This window comes from Pezoporus wallicus, unplaced genomic scaffold (genome assembly GCF_028554395.1).
Source record: "Pezoporus wallicus isolate ANWC-B61680 ecotype Strahan unplaced genomic scaffold, APGP_CSIRO_Pwel_v1 contig_5069, whole genome shotgun sequence".
In the NCBI taxonomy this organism is placed as follows: domain Eukaryota; kingdom Metazoa; phylum Chordata; class Aves; order Psittaciformes; family Psittacidae; genus Pezoporus; species Pezoporus wallicus.
The window spans coordinates 8,985,202-9,011,357 of record NW_026642361.1 but is presented as its reverse complement, the minus strand read 5'-3'; the positions used below and the strand labels follow the sequence as shown (position 1 = coordinate 9,011,357).

Below are 26,156 nucleotides of genomic sequence, written 5' to 3'. Positions count from 1 at the left end.
ATTTAGAGGGTTTGTCCATTTGCCAACTGAAGACTGTATGGGAGATCTGATATGATAAGCAGTGGACTCAGAACTGGAGGGTGACGGAAGATACATGGTGTGTGTCTGCCACTGGGAAGTACACCAGCTGGTCTGTGCGGGTGGCAGTAAATGTGGTTAACACAGACTGACTTTTGGGCTTCTTGTTAACAGACCAGGCTAATATTAAACATTGCCACGTGGTGTAAGGTTCTCAGTTTTCTGAAGGCACTAATGGGTTTTGCTCGTGTAGGGCTCTTCAACTGCCATAAGCCATTCCTGCTCTCAGTACCAAGGCCTCTGCATTCATTCACAGAAGGTACTTTTCATTAAGCTCCAATGCCTGACTGACAATCACCCAAAGAGCTACCCATGTTGGAGAATCACCTACAAAATCCTGATGTCAGTTACGTTAGCATCTCGTGATTCTTTGATGGAAAATCTTCACCTACAGCAAACACACGCTCTACTAATAATCTCACTTCCAACACTATATCCTAAGAGATCTTGTTAATCTTGGCCGCCCTGGCCAAGAGAGCCTTTGAATGTTCAAAGAGACTGTGTAAGAACTGCTAAATAACCGTATTTCGAATGCAGGTCCTTGAAAGTCCAGAAGACAGATGTACAATGGCTTGCAAGAGTCTGTAGAAACTTGCTAAACCAGCACGCTTTCAGGGAATGCTTATGGTGCAATTCAGAGAACAGCAACTGATCTTCTCCGAGATGTGCAATTTTCATAAGCTTGTTTCTCATACTTTCACACCTTGGATCTACTGTGTCTTCTGCGACAGGTCCATGATGTACTTGAATTCTTTGGGCTTCTTTCATCAATCAGTATTTCTTTCTTAATTCAACGTTTTTACCTTCCGGGTTGCTTTACAAATCTCTGATGTTATAATGGCACCCACCGTACAATGTCTGCAGTTTGAGATTTCAATATTCAGATAGTTTTTTGTGAAATTGCTTTATAGAAATTACCAGTACTAAAGAACACAATCCATTATCTTTCCAAAATGAAGAGAGGAGGAACCAAAATGGGGAAAAGAGCACAGCTCAAAGTGCAAAGCCACAGAGTACATCTGGATGCAAAGGGTACGATACTGCACACAAAGTTATTACAGTTTCACACTGAGTAAGTGTGATCCAGCAGCATTTTGTCAGTTATCCTGGACTATTAATTGTGTCTGGTGGATGAAAGCCTTTTTGTAGGCAGCAAACACAGCTCAGTGTGAAATGAATCCCCTCATGCTGACAAGCCTTTAATAAGCAGCTACACCACACTTTGTTTTATTCTTGTTCAATGCTCATGGCATACTTAGTACAACTATTCAAGTTGTGCTGCAGAGATAAAATCACTGATTGCCTCCTGAACTTTTGTACTGCACATCATCACAGCCTACAATTGCCTCCCAAACACTAGTGAACAGCTGCTGTCCCCAGCAGCAAGATTGAGTACTATTATCCTGATTCTACAGATGAGGAAAGGAAACACGGGAGCATTTAGGTCAAAGCATGACAATTTTCAGTGAGCAATCTGAGATATCCATGCCTTTATTCCTCACAATATTTCAAAGTATGTAACAACTTCTATGTCCAAAGCACAACTGGCATTGTCAGCAACAGCTGCAGACGCTCAGCACTTCTGCAAGTGCGACCCCAGGATCTCAATGATTTCCACAGAAAATCAAACAGCCACCTGTGGAAAATATCTCTCCCTCTCCACCCCATGAAATGACTTATCTCAGCACAACTCTAGTGCAGAGAAAAGGAAGAACCCCTAAATCTCCCCAGGGTAGCATTAAACCACCTTGACAATGAGATCATCTCCTTTTTCTTTCTGCAGCCCTCCACCTCATACATTATGCAGCCTCCATCCCCTCTGATACACACCACTGTTTCATCTCTCCCCAGAGAGCAGAGACGCAAGAGCCCCACTGAGAAAGTAGTATTTGACCACTTAATTAAAAAGAGATACCCTCATGAATTCATTCAACTTTGAAGAAACACAAGTACAGCTTTAAATCTCCAGTTTTATGTTTCATTTCAATTTTTAAGAGGCAATTAAAACCAAAGCACCTCACCACTCACCCATGTCGAGCCTTCTTGTTCCAGTCACAGTTTCTCCCACCCCAATCACACTTCAGCCTCTTCCCTTGTCTGTTGTCTCCCTGTTATGGATCTCCACTCATTTTCTCTCCTGGACCCATTCTGCTGGTCCACCAAAAATCTCATGTTTTCTCCCCCCTGCTTCAGCCGTTAGTCTACCCACTGTTGAACCTTTACAGAGACCTTAGACAGCCTTTATAATGAACTACAAGTGAGCTGAAGAGTGCATAGAGTTGTACAGATACTAAACTTATTATTACAGCCCGAAGGCTGATCTTTAGCAAGATGTTTGTTCTTTCTCTTTAAATTACCATGTGATCTTAGGTCTTGTCCCAGGCCTCTACTCTAGTACTCTTGTACTAGTAAAGACACACTTCCCTGCCACCTGAAGCCAAGATCAGTGGTCTGTTTTGTACATCACCTGTTCCATTAGGTTAAAAACCCCTCAAACACTCCCCTTTCTTATTCCACTGCTAATCCAAACTAAAACCCCAATGTGACATAGACAGATTATAGGGTGGAACACTGCACCTACCACGCAGCCAAAACTCACTGACTAGTCTCAGCTTGGCTTCAAGTTCTGGAGTTTGATCAAACTCTAAACAAACTGAAGAAGCAGAGGAAAATGCTCATGGGATGGAAAAATAGTTCTTATACAAAGTCAGTCCACTTACCCACGGTGCTGGTTAACAGCTATTAGGCTTTTTAAAAACATTTTCATTATTAAATAGATGAAAGAGCCTTTTAAAATTAGGCTGATGTAGCTCTTTTCCTCCTTACGTATTGGTTCACATGGAGCAGCGGAGAAACCTGCTGATTCTTCAGGCCCTGTCTTGAAAATAATTTCTTCTAACATTGCAAAATGAAGTTGAGTTTGGTAGGTGAAATCCCGTAATATACAGAAACATGTTTTAAAGAGTAAATTCTCATAGTCAGTGCTAAATATCTGTAGATATTTACAAGGCTTGTTTCTGATTAAGTATGAAAGCAATAAAGCAGACTATAGTATAGCTGGCTAGTCAAAATGGCTTAGAAAAACTGATGATAATTTGGGTGAGATTCTGATATTCTTACCAGCTTTGCAGATTCTTATTCCTTGAGCAGTCCCATTAGCTTCAGAGAATGAAGCAAGCTGCTGCAGTTCATTATCAGTAAGGATATCAGAATCTTACTTAGAAAGAAAAGGCGGAGGGGGAAGAATAAAAGGAGATGTTAACTAAAATTACCAGTCTGTACTAGTAAGTCATTTTCTTGGACATCATTCAAGGTATTTAAAAAAGTCTAGGATAAAGTAGCCAGCAGCACAAAAATTTATCTCAAAAAAAAAGAAGTAAAAATCTATATTCCATTACACAGTCTAAGAATCAATGTCACTCGCAAAGAAATTGAGACAGATTTGAACACTACTAGATCTACTTGAAAGTCATCCTTCTGGGGAATGGCTCTGTTACGAAAGCATAATCACACACACATGGACACTGCTGTGTCACGCTTTATTTGGATGATGTAATTTTAAGAACTGAGACATTCTAATTGCTCCAGCCATTTAACTGAGTGTGAAAATGATGGTATCTGAGGCATTAAATATATAGTCACTTAAATTTGCAAACTATAAAGAAGGGTTTTATTGAATGTAAGGAGCTATTAATGGGAAGCTTAGACAGATATTGCAGAGATAAGGGAAGGATGACAGAAGTCCAGTATGTGTGTGAAGGCAGCAATGGGTAAGGCCAATATACCGTGAGGTAACTGACATGCACCATCCAAAACTCAGTGCCCTGGATTAACATTAACAGTGATGCTCATGAAACTTTCTTCTGCCTTACTTTCTAGGGGTTTCTGTTATCTAAGGGGGTTTTGATTTTGTTTTGCTTTTTCTTGCATTAATAAATCTGAAATTAAGAGAAGCTTAGTCTCTTCCCCTATTACATGTCATGGTTTTCAAAGACCATGAATTAGCTTAACTGTCTTAGTGTTGTTTGTCACCTCAGATATGCCTTCAAGCAATTGGCTATAACTCCATGCAGGCACACTTGGTCTTTGTTGCCAAGGAAAACAACACAAAGAAAATGATATAAATTCCTCTTCCAGGATGTCTGCCTCCTAACAGTTGACTTGGAAGAACACTTGCACTTAAAAATAGGCTTATGGCCAGGTGCCAACCCCAGGTGAAGCTTACATTTTCCTTCTGCCAAAAAATGTGTTTTGTATGCCAGGTCAGGTCATTTCCTGACTTCCTTATCCAAATCCCAAACTGAGCTGGGGATATGGAAACCAGGACAGGAGTTTTTCTGTAATGTTTTTATAGAGACAGCACTTTCTCACCATTAACTCCACTACATTAAGAATAGAAAGGATGAAACAGATTACTCTTAAATCGATCAAGCCCCGAAGTGAATAAACTTGACCTCCTCTATCATCCCTGTTTAACTGGTTATTCCAACCTTGCCAAGCTTTCCTTGGTATTTGTGTTTTAAAAGAAATCATACAGCTTTCTAATAATATCAGTAGCAAATGGCATGCTAATGTGCTAAAGTGCCCTGACAAAAATTTGACAAAATGAATATAAACCGCTTCTATTCTTCAAATCACACTGCCTCATTTAGGAGTTAATTAGGCAGAACAGAACAAAGCACTGAAAAGCAAGCATGAGATGCAGCAACTCAAGACTTCTACCAAGCAAATTTACAAACTTTCAGTCGTTAGTATAAATCCTTTAAAATCTAACAAATAATTAATCCTGGACACATTTCATACGCGTTACATACTATAAGTAAGAGGGATTATTACATACAACAGATCATTTAATTTAAATATTAAAGATACTGCAGCATACTCGAAGAGCAAAGCTAAGACGAATCAGGTGTCACCCTGATTATACAGAGTACTGATTTTATAAAGCACTAACTTTGGAATCAATGTGCAAGGCAGGAAGGTATGCAAAGTTTGGAAGAGTAGTGCTAAATACTAAATACCAAGAACACTAGATTTCTATTCAAAGTTTACTCCTAAGTCAGAAAAAAAGAACAAGATCCCCAAACCCCAAAAAGCAGCACAAATCAAATTACTAGGAAGACCATATTTTTACAATAATCCTACAAAACTATACTAAGAACAACATTTAAATAAAACAACCTCCCTCCAGGTTTTCTCATTTCTCAATATTTTCATTTGCACAAATACATGTAGACCTATGATTTTGCTTCAAGCATCACGTCATATGGAGTCTAACAATTATTCATTCAAGTGTGCAACGCAAGCAAACAGCCCTGCAGTGTCTTCCATTTGTTCCTCAGATGTAATTCTTAGCACTGAGCTCCCTGCTGTACTTTTGATTAACCTTATTCCATTGTGCTGGTAAAAGCTTTGAGAATATAAGTCAAAGCACAGTCTTCTCCCAAGACACATGAATAATGCCGAAGAAAGCCTTATAGTCTAAGAAAGGTCACAACCATAAAGGAATGTTAATTCTGATGAGACCAGATTGTGCACTGCCATTAAGTAAACTAAACACAAGGCCATTAGCTTTGATATGGATTGTTCTTCCTTCCATCAAGGGCTGAACTCAGTACGCTGGTTTACCTGGTCAAAATCTGGTCCTAACACAGAATTTACTGTCTGCTCCCAAAATAAGTAAGTATAAAACGACTTTGATTTCAAACAACAGTAACAAATACTTTTTGAGAAACAGACTAACGCAGACCCTTGTTATCTTCTTTAGCAATCTCTGAAATCCCTAGTGAAAGGGGATTTTGCTACGTGACCTGCACATTTAGGATTGCCCACTAGTTTTACAGACTGAGGATGTATCTTCAGACTCTGGGTTCTGAAGCAGAAAATAACCCATATGTGGATGCTCATGCATGTGAGAACCCTTGACTTAAGTGGGTTTCTGTTCAAGACCCTGTGAAAGACCATTACAGACTTTGCTTTAAACTTCCCAACTGTGGAAATACTTTTGTATGGGCTTAATTCTACTGACTTATTTTAAGGTTTGGTTGGTTTTGTTTTTTTTTTTTTTTTTTTTTTTAAATATAAATAATTTTAATGGGGGTTAAACATGTGCTATGCATGCAGAACAAGTCAAGCTTTAGCCCTGTCAAACTTTTGGCTTCTTTAACTACTAGAAGGGGAGCATAAATCTGTTACAAAATGGTATTTCACCAGAGACAGAGCACTACTTATCATCCCTTTTGCTAGAAAAATGAGAATGAAATTTATACCGAAATAAACATGACTCCATAGGTACAGGACCCACTATCTGCAGATAGTCCCATGAACGTGGTCTTAAAAATAAGCACTTTCACTTACAACTTATGGTGATGCCAAGTTCCACATTATGCTTCTTTGGTAGTTTCACGTGAAATGTTCCACTGCTTGGTATAACTGATTCTATGAAGAAATAGTTAAAGTGTTAGATAATTTCGTAAGGCACAGCTATTCCAAGTGCTTGGGACTACACATGTAAATTGATGAAACACATCGGCATCACAAGCCACAGATGAAACACAGGTGCTGAAGTGAAGGAAGGAGGACACAAAGTGTGATTTATACCACTATTAGTAATTTCATAGTAACTCCTTTTTTTTGAGGTTTAAGTCAATTTATGGAGATTGCATGGGCCAGCAGCTTGCTGAGACTGCAGGTTTTCAGCTCATATGCAAGTTCTGTGAGCATTATGAGGAAATTTTAGTGCTGGCAGATAACTTCCAATTAAAAGGACAGGCAGCAGATCAAGTCTTAAAGAGTTTCAGGTCTTTGTGGCTGCAGGTGTAACATATTTTTAACTGTCTGCTAAGGTAACTGCATGGATTTTACATCTACTGGCAAGAAGAGGACTCAAAACATCACTAATGGAGAAGCAGCTTGAGCTAACTGAGGCAAAACCACCTTGAAGATCTGCAGCACTGTATCTGAATCCTGACTTTTGGCATCACTGCCAGCAAAAGTTTGAACTTTTACCTGAAAAGGAGCAACTGAAATTACAGCCATGGAAACATATAAACATACATGTGGTAGAGGAGTTTAACCATGAGTGTGAGTTTGCTGACATGGAGCCAATGGGAGCAGCACAAACAAGTCCAGGCACTGAAATACACACAGGATGTCAGGTGTATTTAAATGACTTTAATGATTTGATTTTCTTACTTTTTAATACTTAATTCCCTATGCATAAGAATGTACATATTGTATTTGTTGGGTTTTTAACATTAGACTAGATGTGTGCATGCTAAAAGATTATACAGAATTCCTCTAGGAACCTTTAGCCTGATTTTGACCTCATGATTTATAACAGCATTAACAACAATCACACTATGCAAAATACAGCACATCCAACGTCATGACTTCAAAGGAGCTACTGCCAGGTGAGCACAAGAGGCACAGAAGCTTTTACTATTTACATAGTGGAACAGTGCGCATACATGATGTCTACTTGTTTGATTTACACAATCTGTGAATTTAGAGGTGTATGCTGTATGCTTAAACACATTACAGAACAAAGAAAAGACACTGGTAATAATAAAGACTCACCAGCAACATTAACAATGATTTTTTTGTGGCTTTTATTAATTCAGTTTCTATTTTATTTAGATTGTTGGTGTGAGATATCGTAAGTGAAATTCTTCAGTTTTCTGCTTATCCACTCTTTTATAATACTTTTCTGTCTAATAAAACATTTCATTAGCTGCCCTGTAGAGGATTTGTCTCTGCTCAGCAGAATATTGCTATCTCAGGGCAGAAAAATGTTTGGAAATAACTCAGAGGAGGGACTGTCACCAGATCTTACTATAGGTCTTGTCATTTCTGTTTGTGTTCTGAAGCACGCTGCAGGGCTTTCTCTACGTGAAATGAGAAAGCTGTACAAAAAGATACATGTTTCAAATGGGTCAGTTGAAATGGAATGCTGTATATGTGAGAAGAAAGTCTCCACCTTGGATGCCGAACACTCACAATGTGCTTGGGATTTATTCATTCACTTTTCTTGCAAGACAGAATAACAGTACATTCATACCTGCAACATCAAATTCTACTTCCAAAGTGACCTTGTTGGTGATAGAGGAGTCTCTGAGCAGTTGATTGGCCTCATCAAAAGTGCTGTCTTCTGTTGGGATACCGTTTATTGCCACTATTCTGTCTCCTATTTGCAGCACCCCACACCTTGATACACAGTGATACAAAACAACCAGATGTGCACGTTACCAGAACCAGCATTATCATCGAATCATAGAATTGTTTAGGTTGTAAAGACCTCTAAGATTATCAATTCCAACCACTAACCTAATGCTGCTAAGTCCACCACCAAACCATGTCCCTTAGTCCCACATTTACATGTCTTTTAAATACTGCCAGGGATGGTGACTCAGCCAGTTCCCTGGGCAGCCTGTCCCAGAGCCTGACAACTAGTTTGGTGAATGAACACTGAAGGCTAGAAAACCCCAGTTCCCTGAGCCACCCACCATCAGACTTGTTCTCTAGACCCTTCATCAGCTTCATTTGTCCTTCTCTGGACACACTCCAGTGCCTCAATGTCTTTTCTTGCAGTAAGGCGTCGAAAACTGAACACAGTGTTTGAGCTGTGACCTCACCAGTGCCGAGTACGGGGGGACAATCACTTTCCCAGTCTTGCTGGCAGAACTATTTCTGATACAAAGCATCTGCTCAAACACATTCAACCTAACCTTGAAGGGTAAGTGTGGCATAGCAGCCCAACAGTCTACCTGGGCACAAAGCAGGACAGAAGCTGCTGCTGCTCCTTTGCACCAAGACACCATCAAGCTCTCCCAACATGGGTTGTGCTCATTAGGTGCTGGGGCTCAGGAAGACAGGCATGGCCCTCAGGCCTCCATCCCACCCATGGACATCACCTCTGCATCTGACACTGGGCTACAGGTGGTGTAGCTCTGCAATAATGGCTAGTACTTGCCTATGCAACTACTATTGTCCTCATGCCATGACTGAAGGCATATATAAGCATGAAAATGCAACTGAAATGCTGCAATGAAATCATTAGTAAGTCAAAACTCTCGTATTCCTTAAGATTTGGTTTTGTACCCGAACTGAATAGAGCTGGACTTGCCCTCCCCCATGGCACAATAAATTACCACTATTTTGATTTCCAATGTTTCCCATTTCCCTCTTCCCCTCCCTTTTGCCTGAATATAGCTTCCAGTCTCCTGCCAGAGGACTCTGGATGACAAAACCACTGGTGCTTGTCATTCTTCTTACAGCTGATCAAGCATATGAAATACCCTTGTCAGAACACACAGCTTATTATTTGCCACACTTGCATTGAGCAAGGCCCTGCAATTTGTCACAAATTGAAAGCAACAAGCCCAAAGTACCCCAAGGAATGCTCACCAGAATGTACTTAGCAGCCAACTGAAAGAAGCTCACCTTTCCGCCGGACTGTCAGACTCAATATAGGAAATGAGAGGTGGAGAGGTCAAGGTCTCAGTAGCAAACACGCTACCCTGGAGCTGTATCCCAAACCCCACCATGGGGTCAGCTGTCAGCACTACTTCTGTGGTTTCTGTGTGGACAACCTGCCCAGCCAAACCAACAGTGCTAGAGGCTAAAGACACTACAAAACAGAGCAGACCAGGAGGAGAGACATTCATACACAGCAGAAATTTCATTGCTCTTTGAGCAAATTGATCTGTACAACAAACCTAGTCAATGAAACATCTCTTTTAAAGTCAACTTAGGCTAAGGTTCATAAATTATGCATCAACAGTTATGACACAGAAAAGAATAGAAAACATCTGGTTGTATGTTAGAATGCAAAAAGAGTAAAATAGATGTGTTTGACACTCCCACCCCCAAAATCTCAGAACATCCCTGAATTCTGTTTGCACTAGGTTTGAGGCGTGGATAAGCAGAATTTTCACAGCAGCTAAGGGAATTGGAAGTGCAAGCACAGCTGTTACTCAGGCTGATTCGCACAAGCTCTTTTGAACATTGCACAGCAATGCTCTGTTGTTAGCAGCAAAGCACATGGCCCAGGCTTGTTTGCAACAAATAAGGATGCCCTCCTGCCACACTGTATATGTTTGCTACATGTCAGCAATTTGCCAGGCTAATTGGGTAGTGTAAGTTGAACAAACCCCTCTGTTTTAGCAACCAGTATATCTCAAGAGATTGGGAGAAAAAAAGGTTCTTTGGGTTCTCTCAAAGGACCTGGGGGACACTTCTGTAAGAAACACAGGCAGCTACTTCTGTACTCCCGATTCACTCCTTCTATTGTTCTGAATGGGCTGCCTTAAAGAGCAAATCAAGACAAAACCAACATTGGGATTCAGTGCAATTACCTATGAAATGAGGAGACTGCACCTTCAGTTCTTTGATCTCTGCCTATATGTCTTGCATCATTGTTCGAATTCTCTCAGTGACGAACTACTGCCTTCCATTATGTCATACACAGAAAGCTAGGTTTTTTCAATTCCTGTTCAGACCAGTAATGTCCTCCAATGCTGAGGAATCTGAATGCTTTCGTGTTACAGATCTACACCATTGCCTCTCCATCTCTAACTTCCTTCAAGATCTGTTTCTGCCTGCAGGAGCTACTAAGAATTAGATAAAAGTTCAAGGTTTATTTGAGAGATTAACTGTGGATTTTTTTTCCTGGATGTGGGAAAAAATTAGTTGCTGTTTCCATACTACAGATAATACCAGCACAGCCGTGCAAAGATGCCAGAAGTTGTATAAGTATTTTCCACACTCTGGGGCTACAAGTATTAGCCTTTTGCTCTGAAATAAAACCTGATTTATGTGGCACAGTTGGCAATGACATTCTGCTCCAAAAGTTTCACTTGTCAAACTCCTCATTAATTTGTTTTCTCCCAGCAAAGCTCCTTTCAACTCTGAAATCACCTTTTCTAAATTACTGCGAATTCTCACTTACTTGAATTTTAATTTTCCTAAGGATTGTGTATTATTTTAGGTACTCAATAGCTTCTTTCTTACTGTTTCTTTTATCTGCACTCAGACATGGTCACATCCAAATGCAAGTACTAATTTGTTTTTAGAAATGGCCACCAGCTTTTGCATTCACTGCATTGAAGAAATGAGTTTCTCCAGTCCTCACTGCTGCAAAGGTTAAAATATGCCTAAACCAGATAAATTCAGAGTTTATATAATATCAGATCACCTAACACAACTTCTAGAAATGTCTAAATTTAGGGCATCCAAGCTCAAAAAAGTTCCATTTTCCCCTTCTTTGAGGGCATACAAGAATTACTTGCTAGCTGTGTCTTTGTTTCCCACAACTTGTGCTTCCATTCCTCCTGTGCAGCAGGCTCTGTAACTTTCTCACTCTTTTTCCAATGCCCTACTAGGGAGCCTAAAGGTCTCAAAACATTTATTTCAGCTTTCAGCACAGCTAAGTTTTTCATTCACATTGGGAAATTCAGTTAATATTTGTGGGATTTAAAACTCACCCCAATAAGCATTTTGATGATGTGGACACTTGAAAGTGACAATTAGGAACTCCTCCCACTCCCAAAGAAAATGGACCAGAAATAAAAAAAAGCAGAGATGGAAATATGTTTTCAAGTCATGTAACAACAGCTATCTGCTAAGCCTCTATAAAATGCCGCAAGTGCCCAAATCCATGATTTAAGGGCACGTTGGGATTTGTAGCAACAATAACTGCAGCAACAAACACTGCCATTTCTTTTTGCTGTTTGATGGATTCGAAGCTTTATAGGCCAGGAAGTAGCCTTAACGGTTTAAAAAGGAGCATGGATGTACATGCAGTTGTAGTGAACCCGGCTTGCTACTACTAGGGGTACATTTCAGCATATTTCTATAGTTTTCATCCCACTCTTAGGAACACTCCTGGGGTCTGGTTTACTAAACGCTCTGCAGTGACGTAAATAATAATCTTGAATGTGAAGACTACGTACTTGTTACTTTTATTCCTGCAGCCATACGAGAAACAGAGCAGGATGTATTTAAAGGTACATACATGGATTATTATGCCTGCAGTCTCCCGCTCTAACGCTCAAGAAATTGCAAAATGGTCATGGTTCCTCCTGGCAGCAGCTAATTCGGATGTACTGAGAAAACAGCATCCATGTGCATCTATGGTCCTCTCTAATTTCTACCAGATATGGTGGTATCTAGTAAGCATCATGTAAAGTTGGCATAAAATTGTGTCTCACTTTCAAGTACTAATATGGGCCTATAACAGTGAACTTCAGGATTTAAACTTTAACTAAATAATGATCTAGAGAGTTTCCTGAATGAATACCATACTTTAAAACAAATGAAAACAAAATAAAAACAAGAAGGCAGAGGAAAACAAGTGGCATAAACAAAGCACGTGAGAGCAGGGCAAGCCTTTGACTTTTACAGCCACGTGTTTGGAAAGATCTGTTTAACTAATGCAATGATTGTGAAATCATGGCTATAAAACTCTCGGACCCTGCTGTATCATCACACTTCATTATCATGAAGTTTAGCATGATCACAGGAAATTATGCAGGTTTGCCTAAATCACTTGAAACATAAACTTTATAGCACCCTTCACCAATACATCCTTTTCTTCCCAAATGACATCTTAAAAGATTTATTAGAAGTTACATTAATAAAACCCTGAAGTTATCCAAGAGGATTAAATAATAAAAAATCCCACTAAAACTGAGTGTGCTCTTCCTCTTCTAGGAAAAGGACAGCAGTCAATGCTAACTAGTTCTTATGAGTTTCCCACAAAGGGAGAGGGGCAAGGTCTTCCAAATCCTGTTGATGGCTGGTGGAAGGGTACAGTTTAGGACCAATTATTCTCTATTACAGTCATTTCTAGCACATTCAGTGCAGTGCAGGTCTCTTTAAGTTGGCTGTTACTGTAGTTACAAGTATGGTTAAAAGTCTAGAAATTGGAGTAAGGAACTCTGCATGGGCTAAAAGGCAAGCTCATGGAGACGGCGAGCAAGCCTGGCTGGCCAGTAAGTGCCTCTAAAGCCAGCTCTGATTCAGGGATCATGATGTAGTCACTGCTTGAGGTGAGACACAGACTCAGTGATAGGGCCAGTTCTGCGTATTTTCTAATGCTCTACATCCAGACTTCACAACACAAATACATAATATACAACCCCATAACAAAGCCTCATCCTAATTCCTCCTAGCTAGAGATTTATTTAATCATAGCAGCCTGTCATCCCCAGGGCCTTCTGACTTGAGGAATCTTTCAGGTGGCCTTCAGTGCTTATGTGACTGTCCCACTTAAATCTAATGTCATTGGCCTTGTTTTGAGCCTTTCTTTGCAGGATACCAAACTGCAGGGCATGGCTCCCTTGAAGGAAGAATGTCTTAAAAATACACCACCACAAGTAAAGGCTGTCTCCAAGATTCATAATAGGATTAGCTTTCAGGATTAACAGTCCTCTGTTGGATTGAACAGCTACAATAGAACACAACTGATGAGCTATTTTTTTTTTGCATCCAGCATTATTTTACCATTAAAATAAATTACTATTAGAGTAACATTACTACTGTTTCTCATGTGCACATGAGGACATGTAAGAGCTGGACCCCTCCTGATGACACGCCATGGATGGACACGCTATCTCCCCATGACGCAAAACAATGTATTGGAAGCTAACATGTCAATAAATGAGTTGTGAAAAATGGCTGATCAGAGTAAAAATAAAAAACGCACTTACGGGCAAACATTATGTAAAAATATTTGCTTTACAAATGAAATAAGAACAAGCAAGCAACAAAAAACTGCAAGAAAGCAAAACCTCAGTTTCAAGTGTTTCCTCAGAACTCCACAGTGACAGGCCTTAGATGGAGGCTACTGGTTTTCTCTGGTTTTACTATCACCATGGGAAATATTTAATACAGGGCAGCAGTGCTGTAATGCACAGCAGCTCAGTTTTTCCAGAGTGGACCTGTAAGCATTAATTAGCTGGAACAGATCATTTAGAGAGCAGTTCTCAGCTCCCTGCTCTGGAGGAACTGAGCTGCTGAGGATCACACAAAGATGTACAAGCCAAAAGGAGAGGCAGCACTTACACAGAGTCTGGGAAACAATGTGCTCATACAGCCATATTCCTCTGGCTCAGTGAATACTTGGCAATATGCAAAGTGGCACAGCCTGAAATATATCCAACGCTGACTTGGGAAATTACTGACTCTTGGGAAATCCATGCTTTGAACCCCAGAGAGTCGTCAGAAACAAGGCTATTTAGTCTTCACTGTTATTTGTTGCTCTTCTTCACAAAATTGACCATACAGGTTACGATGTAGATACAAACATTAAAACTACTTAGGAGGTACTGTGGCAAGCTTTTCTCCTTCTGTCATATGATAGTTGGTTGAGCTTACCAGCAATCTGTTTTGAACTATTCAGCTATGAATTCTAATCTCTGGTGGAAACGGGAAGAGCTGAAAAAGGTATTTAAAAATAAAGGTATTTAAAAATAAAGGTATTTAAAAATAAGTAATGGTATAATAAACTCTTCCACAATTGTCTGAAGAAAACATTGCTTTACATGTTTCAGATTAGACAGTTAAACTGCATTTCATCTCATTTTAGCTTGGACAAATATTTGTATGCTGATGCTTCCCTACATCTAACAGAAACTCCAATTATTTCTCTTCTGCCTAGTAGATACGTATTAATTAAGGTACTTTGTACCTTTTTCCTGTATCTTCCCCCTCCTCCACCCATTCACTGCACATTTGGAGCAAATGCTGTTACCACCTACAGGAGCTTTTGAAGTCCTTCTTTTTCATCCTCCGCCTCATCATTGTCCCACGCGGGCTGGTGGAGTAGAGGCTGCGAGGTAAGGTCCCCATGTTCAGGGAACTCAGGCTGTATGCACTCATGGAGGTAGGAGAGAAGGACGAAGACACCAAAGCTGCTGTAAGAAATCAGACACTTGGCACACAGCACTCATTCTTCATAGAAGAGCGTGGCACATGCCTATAACTCATCAATGAATCAAACAACGTGTATGATGCACAGGAATGGTTTGTGCATTTCAGATAACAAAGACATTAAACCACATAGGTGACCCTAGGTAACAGTATAGCCAGCATTTCCTGAAAATACCTGCTGGAAGCTAACAAAGATAATGTAGATACCAAAAGTACATTCATTGGATACAGCTTATTTTAGGCAAAGAATGTTAAACTAAATTTTTCAACACATATCCATGAACCAATGCAGATCAATATGTCTAGATACACTGATTTTAGAAATGCCTTTTTGTAGAAGGTGATTTCTGACAAAGTATTTTTAAGCAATGCTTCGCATGCAGAAATTGTGCTTTATTTGCACTACTCAAATCTAACGGTCTACTCATATAGCAAGAGCTGATTCATTCAGAATTTTCAAGCCTTTTTCTGTCCACAAAAGTTGCCTTGTTACAGAAAGAAAAGGCATAAAATGTCAGAAATAACCTTGGCATGGCTATGAAAAAGTGTAGCATTCATAAAACTGAAAAGGTTTTAGTGCCTGAAATGGGAAAATTATGAGTGAAAGAAGAGGGGAGGGAGGAAGAGGAAGAAGAGGAGGAGGAGAGACTATGTCAGCAGGAAAAAGTGTGGAACATTACGAAGGCTTTTTTGAGGAGATGCTTTCTGGAATTTCAAGGCTGGCATCCTGCAATTGTCAGGGTGGTAGGTGTTATAATGGTGGTAGGTGAGGAGGCTGCTGTGGCTGCTGGCACACGAATCCCAGGTAAGTTGCCTGTTGCTTCTTTGAAACTTCACTGCCCACATGAAGGGATGATGGAAAATCAGAAAACAAAAGGACCAGAGAAGAGGGAAAAGTAACTGAACTGCACAAACAAAAAAAGAAGTCAAAAATGGAAATTGAAATGAAAATCAAATAATAAATAACCTGGTCTTGTCTTCTCACCAGGGGGTGCTAAGCTGAGGAACAGAAATAGTATTTCTTTTTTCTCAGAATAAATGCTTCTGATTTTTTTTTTTTGGTCTTGTATTTATTTTTAAAAAGATTAGTACTGAATCAATTTCTAATCTCACTCTGGCTTTAGGAGCTAAGATTGCAGAATTCCTTAGAAAATACTAAGGTATTACATCTGATCACTAACTGAAGGTTAGTAAGTCTCTCCTTGCATTCATCTGCTAAAAAGACCAACAGATACTATAAATAGCACTACCTGGAATGGAGATGTTTACTTGCCAGTCATTTCAATTTACTGCATTGACATTTTAATTCTGCCACCATCTATTGTTGGCATTATGCTACTCTGTGCAGTAAACAACTTCCCTGGACCAGCAGCTGAAAACCTGTATCCTGAAGCCTGGTTAATAAAGAAAAGAGTTCTTATTGATTAGGTGGATGTGCAATTTATTGTGTTTTTTTTTTGTCAACTTGATCTTTAAATCTTTAAAATGACCCTTTTCTGGATGAAATTTGAAACCATATTTAACGCTGATTCTAAGCATGGGCAGCCTGGGACATGCCAAAAATGAAGGCCAATATTTACCAAGAGAATGGGAAGCATCTCAGTTGATGTGTCAAATATTAAAGGAAAATGACTGAAGTCACCCCTCATTAAATACAGTCTATTTATCATGAAATTTAGCATCACCATGTGCTTGCTGAACTACATAGGAACACTATAAACTATTCACTCAGATGACTGAGGGGTTCACCCATACAGTGAAACCACACGTAGTCTTTGGTCCATGAGCTGTACTGCTTTTCTATGCTACCTGCTCCAACTATAATGGCTGCAGACACATATAACAGTAGCCAAAAATCTTGACTGTTTAGGTTGGACCCACACCTTGTGTTCCTTGTGTGGGAAAATCGTAGTCACCACAGCACTGTGCAGTATCAGAAGAAAAGCTACTCTTTCATTTCACTTCATATTTACATGAGTAATGATCTGCTAATTGTCTGAAAATATTAACCCTCCTCTGACTCAAAAGCAACGTCTGTCACTGTGGGGAGGAGTACACACCAGGGAAGGGAGAGGAAAAGGAGAGTACAGGGGCCCATCATATCCCCACAGCCTTGTGGGGAGATTGGCACTCTGGAGGCCCTGGCACTCCCAGTCATGCTCCTGTGTCTTTCATCAGGGTGCCCTGGGTCTGTCTCAGAGCACCCCCTCCGTGCCCTGATGTGTTTGAATCAAAAGAATCCATTTGTTTTCCTGCCCTCAACAGATACCAAAGGCAAGGGTTGGGTGGGATGCCAGTACCTGCCAGCCCGCGCCTTGGGGTGCCTCACCCATGGGCTCAATCGCCAGTGACCTCAGAGACTTTGGAAAATCTCATGTCAGCGAGAGTCCCAGAAACAGCAGCAGTAGCCGGATATAGCCATAGGTGTCTTACAGACTTATGTATCTTCTCAGATGAAACTGTCTATTTGATTACACACACAGACAGCAAAATTTCCAAACTTTTAACTACGGTGTAAAAATGAAAATCTAATAAGAACGACATGGCTAGGTGGATTTTCATTATTTTCAGGTTGCTGTGAGCTTTGCTTAATTAAAAAGACTGCTTCCAGCAGGAAATTATCTGCTAGTCTTTGATTTTTTTTTCTTTTTTTTAATGTTTTATTTTCACACTGAGAGTTGAGATAAAAATGTCCTCCCAAGCGGGGAGGCACACAGATTTGGTTTGCTCAGCTTGAACAAGAATAATCCCAATTCAACAAAAGTTCTGTAAAAGAAAATCCTATCGTGTGTAACTGTAGTAATTCAGTGGTAATTTGAGCTATTCCAACCCAGGGCTGTGTACAGTGAACATAAAACTAATGGGGCAGCAAGAGAAATGAATGTTAGCAGCACGGTATAAAGGAAAAAAAAAAATATGAAAAAAAAAATCTGATCTTTTATAGTGCTCTCCATTTTATTTTAGGGCTAAAATTTCAATTTATTTTATATGCTAAATTTCCTGCCCTTAAAATTCCTAACATGTTCCCCTAAGACCAATAACTGAGCTTAACAGATACAGCCCTAAGGATTCAGCTTAGCCCAGATACATAAAAGGAGCTTTGCAAACTCTGCAGCACCTAGGCCACACACCACACCTGATGAAAGGTTGCTTCCAAGAGGGTACTTGCTTCCATAATGCATGTTACACCTTGAGTTGGTTGTGATACTGGAGTATTACTACCTGGTGAGGGGCTGGGAAGGGCTGTAAACATCACAGTTAGTCTGCCTTACTTAAGAAAGCAACTTAATTGGATTTGTTCCCAAAAGATGCTCCTTGCAGATCCCCCTGATAGGATTTTTTAATGATCAGTTCCTAACCCTGGTATGGCAAGAACATTACTTTTTCTAAGCATCTACACTGGGTCAAGGTGACTAGAACATCAATGGCATCATTTTGTTTTAAATGTTGGTTAAGAAATAATTGCTTCAAGTTACACAATCACCTACATAAATCTTTGGCCCTGAGACTTATCTTCCCAAAACCAACACTCTTCAAAGGTTCTTTAACCAGCCAAAAACTGATTGTGTGACATCTTCACTTAAAAAAAACCCATTTGCAACATGCTGTCATAACTGAAAAGAATAGAAATACATTGCAAAATTTGGTCTCCATCTCATTCTGCTGCTGCAGTACCACTCTCTGCTCCTTTGCCCCTCTAACTGGCTTAAGTAGAAAGGGGAAAGAAGTGCTGAATAATGGAAGAACAGGGGCTATTTTCTGTTCACCCTGGTCCAAGGGGAAATGAGTATCTCCCCAGCTACTAGTTCGACATTTACCACTCTGACAAACTGACCAGAGTGTCACTTATCCAGGGACAGCCTGGATCTTAGATAGATGTCCAAGAATATTTACCATCATTGACATGTCTAGGCCTCAGAAATCTTGTCTTGGTCTAATGAAGGCAGAAGCACAGTAACACAGCCTCAGAAGATGGTACCACTGGTTCATACTGCAACACAGGTACGTATTTGTCTGTTGGTAACCCTTGTTATTTCTTTGACTGCCACCAACGTGCAATACGTTAGACTGAACTTACGTATACCATGAATTAACCACTTTCTATGGATTATTTAGAAGACAAGACAGGCAGCCCCCATCTTCAAATGCTAAGACATTTAATATATATTTGGTTTGAAATTGGGAAGCTATTCTCTTCAAGCATGTTGGTATGAAATAAATATCACGGTGAAAAGTCTGGGATCTAGGGAACTGTTTAGAAACAAACCTTTTTCATAAGCACTGACAATGAGCCCATGAAGCAATCTCAGAAGTACTTGAAAGATGATGGCTTTCAATAATAATGCCATTAACAAGAGAAAATACAGGGCTTTTTTTCAGGTATTTCAGGGGAGAACAGATGTTACTAATGAAGTGTTCATAACAGGCTAACAAGTTGATATACTGAAAAGAAGTTGGCTGTGGTCCTTCCTCCCCCACTCTACATTTAAGAAGCAATTTAGAGATTCATTTACTGAAGTTGCCCCTCCAATGACTGCAGCAATGAGTCAACAGGTGTCTTTATGTACATTTACAAGTGTGCAGAGCCACTTCTCAGTAAAACATTTCGCTCTCTATCCATAGGAATTTCAGAGGGTACATTAAAGTCGAGAAAACTCAGAGCTTCTCAGAAACTGCAGAACCATAACCTGCGGAGCTGAAACAACATTTACAGACATAACTGCCATGATAGCTTTCTTGGCCATTCAGCAAGGGCAGCCAAAGTGAAAGGCAGAAACAATAAGAGCAGTCTTTGGTGTTACAGATCCTCTTACCGTGCTCCGGGCCTTTCAGTGCCAGCCGTGTCTGGTGATGAGGAAGGATCTCAAGTTTGACATTATCTGCTGCATTAGCCAAAAACTGCGTTGCTTCTGCCAGTGTACAGTACTCCATGCTGGTGCCGTCAATGGACAGAATATGGTCTCCTACATGTAATGCACCACATCTACATAAAAGGGGAAAAACTCAGTATGATCAGGTATACTCCTTGCTTGGCAAATGAGCTTTACTGCCTTCAAACTGGTCATGACAAGTATGAACGCGTTCTTTTTTTCGAGAGAGATTTGTGCTTTGTAGGCATTGTCACTGGTCAGACTTTATATCTATTAGTACAAACCTTAAAAACAATTCAGTTAATACAGTAGATGCCAAGACATCACTCACAGAACTGGAATGGGATAGCTGACTATAAAAATATGTGTGAATGACAGCAGAATAAAATGAGAAGAGCTTAAGGAGACTCAAATAACTTGGTCACATATCCCTCACACAAGCACCCAGTTCATCATTTTCTGAGTTACAGTTCAAACATTTATTAGTACGAAAGCTATACATGATGATGAAATTATGCAGTAGTCAAACAAATAATGAAACCAGGGCTAGCATGGTGACTTGAGGAGTGGGGTGGGGAGGGGGCTATCTGCTAAATCTTGCTGCACTCAAGAGACTGGCTACTGGATGAGTTGAGAAATGCAAACACAGCAGTCAGCATCCCGACGTACCAGTCAAGTGGACAGCTCCTTTAATTGGTTACCCCCTGCGAAATGGGAAAAAACAGAGGGAGAAAATTAAAGCATCCTGCACCATTGAACTGGAGAACACCCCTGGATCAATGGCCGTCACTCTCAAAGTTTCTACTGTAGGGAAAAGCCCACAGAGGAGCTGTAGACTCACTGCTACAAGTGGGTGCTACCAAAAGCACCGTTGTCAGAGAGAAGTTACAAGGTAGGGTGACTGGGGACATGCAGGAGGAATTTGCTGCTGAAACGTAATACTTAAGGAATTTTTCGATAGAGATATGTATATAGAAATATACTGTATATGTATAAACACATACACACACACATACACACGCACGCACCTCAGAAATGATCTCACAGCTCTATTACAGAGCTTTAGACCACTGGGGAAAAACTATCTACCATTTTTTTAAAATGGTTTAAATGGTTTTATTTAAACATTTAAATGAAGTGGAAAAGCTGCAGCAAAATAACTTCAAACCACAGAAGCCAGTCTTTGGAATACCTCAGTTGTATTCTACAAGATCAATTAAAAATCCAGACCTAAGGAGCTCCATTTCACTGTGCCACAAGAATGAGCGATCTAGTCTAAAAGAACACCTCAAGGTTGCAAAGCCTCAAAATTTACTTCCCTCAATAGCTGTTCCACACTGTGGGCTTACTTCCAGTGGGTTATGTATTGTTTTAAATGCGGATCTCTGCCACAGCGTTACATTTAATAGTCAGAGCAGACCTCTAAACTCCTGTGCTGCATAGTGCAAGCAGACAGTCACATATTACATGGGGGCTGGCTTATGCCACTGAATACTACATGAATGAGCTAAAATAACTTGTGTCCTGGAAGTCTTAAACTCGGCAGTATGGAAAAACAATCGGACAAAGTGCTGATTCTAAGACCTGCAACCTTAAGAGCGTCTGGTTCAGTCCATTTTATCAAAAAAGGGAAGGGTTTCTTTAAAACCAAACTGAATGAAAGTACAAATAAAATGGATGTATGGACTTGCAGTGCCAGCCTTCTGTCACACTCACCTGTCTGCAATACTTGCAGATTTGATTTTGTCTATGACAATGACCTGCTTGTTGCAGCACATCGAGGTAGTTAGTGCAACCCCAAGAGCAGCACCGGGAGTTTTGGCAACTTCAACTAGCAGCGGTCCAGATGCTGTTGCTACCGAATCTGGTAAAATTAGACAACAAAAGATCAGTATTATACCTATGTAGTACTTACACCATTTTCATAGTTTCCCCCACAAAATCTCCATGGCTATTCTATTTCTCTAACCAGACAACATGTCACTTAAAGAAATTCTGGAACAGCATCATTTTAGGTGTCAAATATCTGATCTTAGTGTTGAAAATTATGAAAGCAAGAAGAAGTTTGTGAATCTGGCACGTCTTGGAGCTCTCAGTCTGTCAGAATCAGAGATGGACTAGGTTAGGGAACCAGGATGTGTTAATGAACCATGAACCACTCTCTGGAACAACTGAAGCTAAAAACCACCTGGAATTTAAAACAGGCATGGTTAGAGAAGGATGATAAATTAAATTTCAGAAAAGAAGAGAAAGGTCTAAGGACAACAGCTATGATAATGGAACTGTAGAATCATAGAGTAGTTAGGGTTGGAAAAGACCTTAAGATCATCCAGTTCCAACCCCCCTGCCATGGGCAGGGACACCTCACACTAAAAACCGTGTCACCCAAGGCTCTGTCCAGCCTGGCCTTGAACACTGCCAGGGATGGAGCATTCACAACTTCCCTGGGCAACCCATTCCAGTGCCTCACCACCCTTACAGTAAAGAACTTCTTCTTTATATCCAATCTAAACTTCCCCTGTTTAAGTTTTAACCCGCTACCCCTTGTCCTATCACTACAGTTCCTAATAAAGAGTCACTCCCCAGCATTCCTATAGGCCCCCTTCAGATACTGGAAGGCTGCTATGAGGTCTCCACGCAGCCTTCTCTTCTCCAGGCTGAACAGCCCCAACTTTCTCAGCCTGTCTTCATACGGGAGGTGCTCCAGTCCCCTGATCATCATCGTGGCCCTTCTCTGGACTTGTTCCAACAGTTCCATGTCCTTTTTATATTGAGGACACCAGAACTGCACACAATACTCCAGGTGAGGTCTCACAAGAGCAGAGTAGAGGGTCAGGATCACCTCCTTCAACCTGCTGGTCACGCTCCTTTTGATGCAGCCCAGGATACAGTTGGCTTTCTGGGCTGCGAGCACACTGAGGCCGGCTCATGTTCATTTTCTCATCGACCAACACCCCCAAGTCCTTCTCCGCAGGGCTGCTCTGACTCTCTTCTCTGCCCAACCTGTAGCTGTGCCTGGGATTCCAATGAAGAAGACAAAGAAAGGGTCTACCAGAAATCCCTCACAAAAAGAAAGAACAATTTAGGAGAAAATGGTGAAAGCGCAGGAGGCATGACAGCTATAAATAGTAGGAGTTAAAGCAAAATGCATGTGAGGAGGTTCAGAAGATCCCTGCAATATCCTGCCACTGAATAAATTACTGCCTTGTAACAACACACGCATAGTAAATGACCAACACCAAAAAAAGACAGTAGAAAAACAGGAGGCAGCAACAGTTATGACTGATGTCTGTGGTGAGGAACTATGCCAAAGAGAGACAAGTGCTAGACGGAACAAAGAAACAGACAGCAATCTGCTTTCTAAATGCCAAAACAAAGCAGGCAGTGATAAGGGTGAAGTACATTCTGTAGAATGCCTGAGAACTGCTAACTGATACCTATCAATCAGTAACTGATCTCAGAAGAATAAGATACAGTAAACAGAAGGCATACAGAAGGCATCCTTTAAGGACATAAAAAGACTGAGACAAAGAGAGGGGTATCAGAAGCCTTTGGAGGTGCTTACAATCAGAATACAGAAAAAACAAAAACTTATGCTGGAGCAAAGTTACCAAATGTCCTGCTAGCAAACAGACGAGATTTACATTCACTGGAGCCTGCTGTAGGAATGGTAAGAAAAGGTTCAACCGCAACATCTCTCAAAGTCCCTGAGATTGAAGCTGTAAAAGAACTGCATTCGGCTTCAAAGTATGGAGGAGAAGACAGATGTAAGATAACTCCCTTCAGTCTTAAGTCTAGAAAATTAGTCCAATAATGTAATTCTGACAATGAAGAGACAAAATGTGAAAGGGTGCATTACTGTTCAAAACTAATACGCCCTCATGATGCAAGAAATTGAATAAGAGCTTGATTAGCCAACACTTAGCTAAGGTGCTAGTTAAGAGAGTAACGTAGGTAAACTGAATATAGAAATTGAGTGAAAAAAGGTGCTTGGATGAAATAACATACAAAATCAGTAAAGCATCAGCTAATTATTTTAGAACTCCTTGTTTACGTGCCCTACCCTGTGCCCAACTTGAAATAGTTTTTATATTCCTGTTATCTCTTTGCCAGTTAGAAACCTGAGGATGTGAAGGGGAAATTAAGTATTTTTGGAAGTGTGCATTAAATGCAAGCAATTTTTGTTTCTGCTCAATTGGGACTGATTTTTTAAAGGCTGAATTTTCACAGGCACTACCAAAATAAGCTGCTTCACAAATCTGAACCAAACTTTAAAGTGTGATCCCCTAAAAGAGAGTCCACCCCGTAGCATTCCTGCTTGCAGCTTCAGGCACTAAACAGCTTTAGAGTTGGAAGAGCTGCCCTCAGTAGCTGTCTGTCTTTCTCTAGTAACTAAAGGAGGAGGTTATCACAATTAAACTCTTCTCTAGATGCCTTGTTAAGTGTTTAAGTAAGGCAGAATGCACACAGTGACTTGCATACAGCCAAAGAAGCACACGCAGCAGAACAGAAGAATTCCCTATTTCCATTCCTGTGCTGAAAAACAATTATTTCTTCTTGAATATTCTAGTGGGTTCTGGCGCTACAAACAAGCTTGCATTCACAAACATATGGGAAGAAGACTCAAACAATGTCATCAGTACTGTGAGACAAACATTTGAACTCACATCAATCCAGAAAATGGCAAAGCCCAAGTTGTTACTGGCCTACTGCAACTTCTTTCTGTAATGACTGTCTTGAGAAGAGGAAACTAAATATCTGTTGAGAATGAGTATATCTTTCAAGAGTCTGCTCCTTTCCCAAGTTACTTGAGAAATGCATAATCAGCTTATGCTCTAGCGGTATTTCCCAGGTGCCTGTTGAAATACACTGGGAAAGCAAACCAAGCCAGACAGGATGAACAAATAAGATAACTACATTAGAGGAACCAGAAGAGAAGAAATGGAGTGTGTCTAACTGTGGAAAATAAACACAAGGAAGAGAAATCAGAAGGCAATAATCAAGCACACATTCCCTGACAGAGAAGTATCAGTTTATCATGTTGAAGTAAAGCATGGATGTGAAAAATGTATCATACAGGTATAAATTATTCATGGGTGAAGATGTTTCAGTCATTAAGATATTTATGCTGTGACTGAAGCACTTACACACTATGTTGATTTATTGGCTATGTAATTACATAAGATATACTGATGAATGTTTCCATGAAAAATGCTCTAGATTTTTGATTTTGTTAATCATTTTTCACACTTCTGAGCACTGCATCTCAATCAGTACAAGAGGCTTGATTAAAACCTCCCAGAGGAAGCAGTACTACTAATACATTCCGCATGCTAATACATTTCTTCAGCTAGATAGCAGCATACCTTTTTTATTTGACAGCTTAAATCACTGGCAACAAGGGGTTAGCATACTTTTCCGATGTGTAAATACACTACATGATATATAAAATTTGTGGATAAAATAAGCAGTGTCACATCCCCCCCCCCAACAGAGAATCACAAATCATTTTAAAAGTTGAAAAAAGAATTAAATCTTAGCCTGATAAAGTGATCACGTTACACGTGTTTATGTCCTTGTAAATGTATATATCTGCTAACCCTTACCTATCCTCACAGCTTGTTAAAGCCAGTTCCACAACTGGTGGATGGTGAAGGACAAGACCTCTTTAGGATTCCCACAGTGGGAAAGCCAAAAAATGAGCTGCTATTTTTCGGCAGCAAAGGATCAACATGTAAAACAGTACCTCTAAATGCCCTAAAAAGGCATTTGCTTCCCAAATATTTCTTGTACTTAAACCTGGGAAGTGCTGCTATACTGTGAGCTTGTTCCTGAAGGTACACTAAGCTCTGTTGCTATCATCTGTGCTCTGCAGCTTCCCACTTCTCTAACTGGAAAGTTTTGGATGCAGCTTTATATTTTTTCAGAAGTCATGGCAATACAAAGCACGAATCACGTTTTTCTGGAGCAACTAAAAAGAACCAAGAAGGAAGGATGTCAAAACAGATTTTGACTGTAAAGAGCCAGCTGAACCTACTGAAACCCACAGCTCCACAGGACTGCTATCGATCTTGCTTGGATGCTGCTGTATCTTCTAGTAATGACATGAGTGACAAACAAGAGGGTACCTTACTATCTCACACTGGTTTTTCTCTTGCTAAGCTTCTTTCCTATTCACCTTAAAATTGTATATAGGAGGCCCATGTAATTTTCTCTGTTGTCATTGTGATTCTCTGACTCAAAGCAGTGGGAAAAAAGCATTAAAAAAAGCAAGTC

At 40.2% G+C, this 26,156-nt stretch overlaps 1 protein-coding gene across 15 annotated transcripts in view; it reads right to left on the bottom strand.

Moving 5' to 3' along the window:
- GRIP1 (glutamate receptor interacting protein 1) overlaps positions 1-26,156 on the bottom strand; it is a 322,599-nt gene that overhangs the window by 29,818 nt on the left and 266,625 nt on the right. For 9 of the 15 annotated variants that reach the window (XM_057429476.1, XM_057429479.1, XM_057429488.1 and 6 more), the window contains 6 exons: positions 21,597-21,744; positions 19,824-19,993; positions 14,838-14,993; positions 9,520-9,706; positions 8,138-8,283; positions 6,436-6,516 (listed from right to left, as the gene is read on the bottom strand). In XM_057429476.1, the coding sequence (XP_057285459.1) occupies positions 6,436-6,516; positions 8,138-8,283; positions 9,520-9,706; positions 14,838-14,993; positions 19,824-19,993; positions 21,597-21,744 (888 nt within the window). Of the gene's footprint in view, positions 1-6,435; positions 6,517-8,137; positions 8,284-9,519; positions 9,707-14,837; positions 14,994-15,689; positions 15,846-19,823; positions 19,994-21,596; positions 21,745-26,156 lie in introns of all 15 variants that reach the window. The other 6 variants (XM_057429486.1, XM_057429487.1, XM_057429475.1 and 3 more) reach the window with 6 other exon arrangements.